We start from the raw sequence: 8110 nt of genomic DNA, 5'->3' as shown, positions 1-8110 counted from the left end.
TCTTACATTCAGGAAAAACAACAGAGCAGTCAATTGTATTCATGTTTCTGTAAAAAGCATTGGGTTAAAAATGCAAAGTAATACATTTTCAATTTCAAATGTAGGCTTTTACATTGATAGGATACTGTTGAGGTGTATTATTTTGTTCCTAAACGAAGGCTTTTACATTGATAGGATACTGTTGAGGTGTATTATTTTGTTCCTAAACGAAGGCTTTTACATTGATAGGATACTGTTGAGGTGTATTATTTTGTTCCTAAACGAAGGCTTTTACATTGATAGGATACTGTTGAGGTGTATTATTTTGTTCCTAAACGAAGGCTTTTACATTGATAGGATACTGTTGAGGTGTATTATTTTGTTCCTAAACGAAGGCTTTTACATTGATAGGATACTGTTGAGGTGTATTATTTTGTTCCTAAACGAAGGCTTTTACATTGATAGGATACTGTTGAGGTGTATTATTTTGTTCCCAAACGAACGGTGAACAGGTTAGATGAGTGTTTTCACGATGAGAGGCGGGCTGGCGGATGTTTACTCGTGCATCATTGGCAATTGTGTTAAAGCCCGGTTGATCTCATCTGATTCCCGCGATATTTGTGGCATCCTGGAATTAGTGTTTATAACACAAAACTGTCCTCTCGTGGACTGCATTCTATTAATTGGAAATATAATATGATATCAGGAACATTTTARCACCAAAGCATATTTTGACTGCCTGCAACAAAGCTTCTAGCTTTGTGWTAGGCTATATTAATATTAGAGAGTATAATAGCCTAACTATGTGTATTGTTCCTGCCTGCTGATGACAGTACTAATGATTTAGACTGCTGTTTGTGTTACTGAGACCAGCCTAATGTGTGTGTGTGTGTGACAGTGTCATTGATCAATAAACACACCCAGATGCTCATTCCATCAATATGTCTCAGGATGGCCACGGGGTGGTAGACTTGACATTCTCCTTTTGAGAGGACACACACATGCACACACACACATGCACACACACAAACAGACACACACACACTTTTAGTCACTGTGTGTGTGTTGTGTGTATGTGTGTGATCTGGTGATCAGTGTGTTTGGTGATCTAGCCTAGTGTCACTGGTTCAATGCGGGGATTCATTCACAAACACTAGAATAGAGAAACTCAAAGGCACCGAACCGGACTTTTACTGGAGGGAAAGGCGCGCGCTGAGCGGGGCTTCGAATGACACGAGGCAGTCACCTTGCGGTCTGAAAGCGGCAGGCGCAGCAGGAAATAACCCAAACAAAATCACAAGCTCACCAACCGCAGTTCTCCCTGAGTGGAGTTGTGTCAGACAAACACATATGACAGTCACTCCTCAGCACAGTGTGAGGATATAGAGAGCGGTCAGATAACGCTGCCCCGTCGCGAGACAGACTGGCTGAGAGGAGATAGAGAGAGGGGGATTGAGAGACCAGCGCAGAGAACAGAAGAGGGGGTTTGGCGCGCGATGCGTGAGCAGACATAGCACCGGCAGAGTTTGTGCGTGACATGAAGACGAGATGAGCTCGAGCTGTGGCCTTGGTCGCGAGCAGCCGGTGCTGGTTCTKYCGTTATCCCGTCGAAATTAACGAGGTCGTAGGCTACACGTGATGACACGAGCCCCCCGACTGTGGCAGGGTCAGATTGACACGGTAAGGCTCTCTGTGTATAGATTTGGATTTAACGTAACTGCGCGTTCAGCCTGTGGATGCAACAGTGAGACACAGCAGATAGCCTACACTATGTTGACTTCAAATGGAATGGAGAGACATGATTTTGGTTGACGTCAGACAATGCTAATACTCATTTCAGATKATGTCTCTGTCATGTTTTTGCATTAATTGCCCGTTAAAAGCTCCTGCCAACGTGCATATATCCTGACGTTACCGGGGTTGGTTATTGGTACCGTACCCCCTCCCCCAAATGCTACAGACTCGCTGTTCTCTCGCTCTGACATAATTCCGTGTAGCAGACAGCCTTCTTGCACTCCTGTCTTTAAGTCTGTCTGAACGGTGAGGATTTAGTTTAACATTGTCAAGAGAAAGATGCAAGTTACAGAACTCTCTTCTCTGCAATGGTTGAGTGGGTAAACGGTGGCGCGCGCGACGACTGTTGTTACGGTTCAATTTCAGCACCGCGGACAGCTCCGGAGGACAAGCGCATGCAGCTACCACATCCGTCCCGTTTACACAGGCTATGAGACAGACATACAGACCATCGCCACGTCTTGTTATTTGACATTGTTAACCATGGAGCCAGGAGCGGACTGGGACAAGAAAGGCCCTGCCTTTTCTAACACACGGACCCATTTGTTTCCATAATGCCACCATTATTAGCCAGATAATAAAACATTTGAAGAAAAAGTTAAAAAGTTAGACAGGCCCACTGGGCTAAAAATGGACCAGCCAGTCAGCCCCTTTCGGGCCAGTCAGCCCCTGCTTGGAGCACATACCCATTGGAAGACTTCACAGGAGCATCCATATAGGCTACACAGCACAGAGATCCTATATGTCCTTTTACGGACACAGGCTCATCATGTGAAAATCATGCTATCATCTCCCGCTCTGTTTACTCAACCAATCAATGACAACATCTACGAGCAATTTCAATCACCCAGACTGTTGATTGACCGGTGTATTAACGGGGTTTATTTAAAGCGTTAACCGTGGTGTGTTGAATGTGGCAGCCTAGCCTGTCAATTTCTACTGGTGTTAGAGAAGCGCAGTGTCCTCTGTAGCCTACGGGCTGATAAACGTGCATGCCTAATTGAGAAGATATATGTTTCTGTGAATGGGATATAGGGGGAAGTAATTCGGTTCCGTAATAAAGTGAGATGTGCTCTATACGACAGGTATGCAATACCGCCCGCAGCCTTGGCGAGGAAGAGAGCGCGCGAGAGAAAGAGAGAGAGAGAGAGAAAGAGAGAAAGAGAGAGAGAGAGTGAGAGACGGTGGTGGAGGAGTCTGTATCATAATAAATCAGTCTCGCGGGCTGCAGGATGAATAGCTCTGAGGAAGAGGTCGGTGCAGCGTAATGGACCCAGCGCGAGCAGCTCTCCCGTTTACGGCGCTGTAATGATGCTGTCATATTAATACATCCCTTGACCCAATCGTTTCCCGCCTACTGCTCGAGCTGTTGGGCCCGCCACTCTGCCAACATTCCGACGACCTTGATCARGTCTATTTGCATAAACATCAAAAACTTCAAGCGTTAACGCTGGACCCATCCCCTAAAAACGAATCTGTGTACCGTGCTTCCCGCCGCTTGAAATATGTTATACCTGTGGTTGACATGTGGTTATGCGTAGTTGAGGTGAGGTTGAATATATACTGAACAAAAATATAAATGCAACAATTTMAACTATTTTACTGAGTTACAGTTAATATAAAGAAATCAGTCAATTGAAATAAATTCATTAGGCCCTAGTCTATGGATTTCACATGACTGGGCAGGGGCGCAGCCATGGGTGGGCCTGGGAGGSCATAGGGCCACCCACTTGGGAGCTAGGCCGACCCACTGAGGAGCCAGGCCCAGTCAATCAGAATGAGTTTTTCCCCACAAAATGGCTTTATTACAGACAGAAATACTCCTCAATTTCATCAGCTGCCCGGGTGGCTAGTCTCAGATGATCCCGCAGGTGAAGAARCCAGATGTGGAGGTCCTGGGCTGATGTGGTTATACGTGGTCTTCGGTTGTGAGGCATTCTCTAAAACAACGTTGGATTCTCTAAAACAACGCTTATGGTAGAGAAATTAATAGCTCTGGTGGACATTCCTGCAGTCAGCATGCCATTTGCACGCTCCCTCAAAACGTGAGACAACTGTGGCATTGTGTTGTGTGACAAAACTGCACATTTTAGAGTGGCCTTTTATTGTCCCCAGCACAAGGTGCACCTGTGTACTAATTAACAGGGATGTAAACAAATGTGTGCACAAAATTGGAGAGAAATAAGCTTTTTGTGCRTCTGAAAAATTTCTGGGACCTTTTATTTCTGCTCATGAAACATGGGACCAACACTTCACATGTTGCTTTGATATTTTTGTTCAGTATATTTGCTTAAAATACAAACAAGTTTTAGTTAWAGTTTATGACATTAGATAGACGGACCGTGTTGTTCATCATGAGCAGTTTGTGAATTGGACCTTTGAAAAGCTACACAAGGCCTCAATCATGCAATTTATAGTGATATTCTGATGAGGCAAYGGTGTGAAACTGGTAGGATTCATGTGAGAGTATGAGGCTGTTTGGATAGGTTTTCACTGGGTATGGTTCCTGTGCTCTGAGGCTTGGTCTGGTGTTGTATGTTATTGTTCTCCTTCTCCATTTAGCAGTGAGTCCTCTGGCAGCCTTCCTTGCTCCCTGATGTGTCACAGGAAGATAACACATTGATCTTAAAACAGCAAAGTAAGCCACTGTAAAGGATTGATTTCCCCTGCCGCATTCAGCCCCTAACCCCCCACTACCTCTGTTTACAGGTAATGACCCGCCCCTTTACCTGTCTGTTACCTGTTACCATGGAGACCACTGCTTCACCATAGAGGAGGATATTCCTCAACCAACCAGGTTTCGACCAGAAGGATTCAAAAGTATTTCCCAGGATACACTGCTTCTCACTGGCACTCGTTATTGCTAACGTGGCAATGGCCTTTCCTTGACCTCTGCAGCAGGAGGAGGAAGAGGAAGTCTCCATTTTTTTGTTAGTTTTTTTTGGCTTGCCACCACTCCCCAATATGGAGAGGAACTTTACTCTTATGAAACGTAATAGTTCTTGATCAACCTGGACATCATCAAGACACGTCATCAAGACACGTCATCAAGACACATCATCACGTCATCAAGACACATCATCAAGACACATCATCAAGACACGTCATCAAGACACGTCATCAAGACACGTCATCAAGACACATCATCAAGACACGTCATCAAGACATATTCTTAGTTAACAAACTGACCGATGAGATGATCTGGGTCATCCTGGCCCTGCCCATGTGGGCGTGGCGTGGGACTGTTGGCGATTCCCAGTCTAACGAGCGGCGAGTCGTGGCACACATCTCTGGTGACATCATCATAGGAGCCCTGTTCTCTGTCCATCACCAGCCGACAGCGGACAAGGTACAGCCCTCTGAGACTAAGACAACCTGAATGGACACATGAATGACTGATGGTGTGAGTGTGATGGACAGTGGGGGCTGAAATGACTGGCACCCCGATAAAGATTAGCCAAAATGACTGTATACAATAAATCATTTAAATACTGAGCTATATTGTTTGCCTCAAAAAAAGGCTTCCAATCCAAGTGCCAATTCTGTTTAGCAAACAGCAGGTGTTTACATTTGTTGGATAAGATTAAAATGTAGCTCTTTGGCTCTGCACACCAGTGGGAATGTATGAGCAGAACAGAACCCCATACCTACTGTCAAATATGATGCTAGATCTTTAGTATTATGGGTCTGTTAATTTTCCACTGGTCCTGAGGTCCTTGTTAAGGTCAACATCATTATGAACTTTACCCACTAGCAGTACATTTTAGCCCAAACCTGGTTGCCTCTGCAAGTGAATCTTCCAGCAAGAYTAACCCTAAGCACRCTGTCACGACTTCTGCCGAAGTYGATGCCTCTCCTTGTTCGGGCGGTGTTCGGCGGGCGACGTCGCCGGTCTTCTAGCAATCGCTGATCCATTTTTCATTTTCCATTTGTTTTGTCTCGTTTTTCCCACACACCTGGTTTTCATTTCCCAATTACTGCTCATGTATTTAACCCTCTGTTTCCCCCATGTCTTTGTGTGTGATTGTTTATGGTTAAGGTCGGTACGTTTCCGGCTGGTTTGTTCCAGGTGCTGTGTTCACCCGTGTTGTATGGCAACCATTATTGTTCGCACATTGATTTTGTTACTTTGTGCTATTTTCGCAAGTAAAGTGCATTGTTCACTCATCTCTGCTCTCCTGCGCCTGACTTCATGCACCAGCTACACCCACCGCCTGACACACACATCAAAATCCAAAATGGAAACGATGTATCAGCCACAAAATCAACATTTTGCTATGGCCATCTTAGCTTCCAGACTTGAAACCCATTGAAACTCTGTGTTTAATTTGAAGAGGACAGTCCATATGTCTTTGAATTGAAGAGACATCCATATGTCTGAATTGAAGAGGACAGTCCAGATGTCTTTGAATTGAAGAGGACAGTCCATATGTCTGAATTGAAGAGGACAGTCCATATGTCTGAATTGAAGGGACAGTCCAGATTGTCTTTAATTGAGAGGACAGTCCATATGTTTGAATTGAAGAGGACAGTCCATATGTCTGAATTGAAGAGGAACAGTCCATATGTCTGAATTGAAGAGGACAGTCCAATGTCTTGAATTGAAGAGGACAGTCCATATGTCTTGAATTGAAGAGGACAGTCCATATGTCTGAATTGAAGAGGACGCCATATGTCTGAATTGAAGAGACAGTCCATATGTCTGAATTGAAGAGGACATCCATATGTCTTGATAATGAAGAGGACAGTCCATATGTCTTTGAATTGAAGAGGCAGTCCATATGTTCTGAATTGAAGAGACAAGTCCTATGTCTGAATTGAAGAGACATCCATATCTTGAATTGAAGAGGACAGTCCATATCTGATGTGAGACATCCATAGTGAATGAGAGGACAGTCCATATGTCTTGAATTGAAGAGACACCATATGTCTTTGAATTGAAAGAGACAGTCCATATGTCTTGAATTGAAGAGGACAGTCCATATGTCTGAATGAAGAGGACAGTCCATATGTCTGAAATTGAGGACAGTCCAGATGTCTTTGAATTGAAGAGGACATCCATATTTCTGAATTGAAGAGACAGTCCAGAGTCTGAATTCAAGAACATCCATATGTTTGAATTGAAAGAGACATCCATATGCTGAATTAAGAGGACAGTCCATATGCACAGACAAAGGATATCAGGGATCTGGAAGGGTTCTGAATGGAGGACTGGTCTAAGATCTCTCCCAATGTGTTCTCCAACTCAGAAAACAGTGTTGTTATCCTCGCATAGTGAAGGAAGGTTTTAAAGGTATTTAAAACAGRGGTGTCAATAATTTTGACCCCTACCTTTTTGAGAARAAAACTATTACTTGTTAAACATAATATATTTCTCTGAGCAATTGTATTAGTATAMAATAACACAATTTCCCAAAACTGTTTTAGCATACAATATGGCTCAGTTTTTGAATTATTTATTTTATACAGTCATTTTTGCTATTCTTTGTCAAGGGGTGTCAATAATTTCAGACTGTGTGACGGTGTATGTTATCCACCCAAGGTGTAAGAAGTCAAATCAAATTAAATAGCGTAAGTAGTACGCTATCCAGTGTGTGTGTGTGTGTGTGTGTAGTGATGCTGTATATGTGTGTGTGACGACGTGTGTGTTCCTCCCCCAGGTACACGAACGTAAATGCGGCTCGGTGCGCGAGCAGTACGGTATCCAGCGTGTTGAAGCCATGATGCACACTCTAGACCGTATCAACGCTGACCCCCGTATCCTCCCCAACATCAGCCTGGGCTGTGAGATAAGAGACTCCTGCTGGCACTCTGCTGTGGCCCTGGAGCAGAGCATTGAGTTCATACGAGACTCCCTGGTGTCCTCCGACGAGGCCGAGGTGGGGGGAGGCAGTGTGTGGGGGGGAGGCGGGGGAGGAGCCGATGGGAGGGGAGGGCCGAGGTGTGCGGACCCTGCTGCAACCCCCATGCGGGGGAAGAAGCCCATCGTCGGGCTGATAGGACCAGGTTCCAGCTCTGTGGCCATTCAGGTCCAGAACCTCCTACAGCTCTTCAACATACCCCAGATCGCCTACTCTGCTACCAGCATGGACCTCAGTGACAATCAGTGAGGAACAAGTAGCACACAATATTTTCGAGAAATATGTTTGACTCTATTCTATTTTCTCTGATTACTAAGCTTCATGCGATTCTATATTATTAGTAACTAATCATGTTTATCCTACTGTGTTCGCTTCACAGAATCGTGTATAAACACTTTATAATTACTGTTCTCATCCAACAGTCTGTAATATCAAAAAAGTACTTTATCAAGTTACTCTTTCTAGCCCCCAACAGT

At 44.4% G+C, this 8110-nt stretch overlaps 1 protein-coding gene across 1 annotated transcript; it reads left to right on the top strand.

Moving 5' to 3' along the window:
- Positions 1-4492: 4492 nt before the first annotated feature.
- Positions 4493-7883, top strand: LOC112078293 (metabotropic glutamate receptor 5-like). Its single transcript, XM_024144583.2, has 2 exons — positions 4493-5122; positions 7434-7883. The coding sequence occupies exons 1-2, from the start codon at positions 4970-4972 to the stop codon at positions 7881-7883; spliced, it is 603 nt and encodes a 200-aa protein (XP_024000351.1). The 5' UTR covers positions 4493-4969.
- The last annotated feature ends 227 nt before the right edge of the window (positions 7884-8110 follow it).

This window comes from Salvelinus sp. IW2-2015, unplaced genomic scaffold (genome assembly GCF_002910315.2).
Source record: "Salvelinus sp. IW2-2015 unplaced genomic scaffold, ASM291031v2 Un_scaffold5507, whole genome shotgun sequence".
Lineage (NCBI taxonomy): Eukaryota > Metazoa > Chordata > Actinopteri > Salmoniformes > Salmonidae > Salvelinus > Salvelinus sp. IW2-2015.
This window is presented reverse-complemented; position numbering and strand designations above follow the sequence as displayed.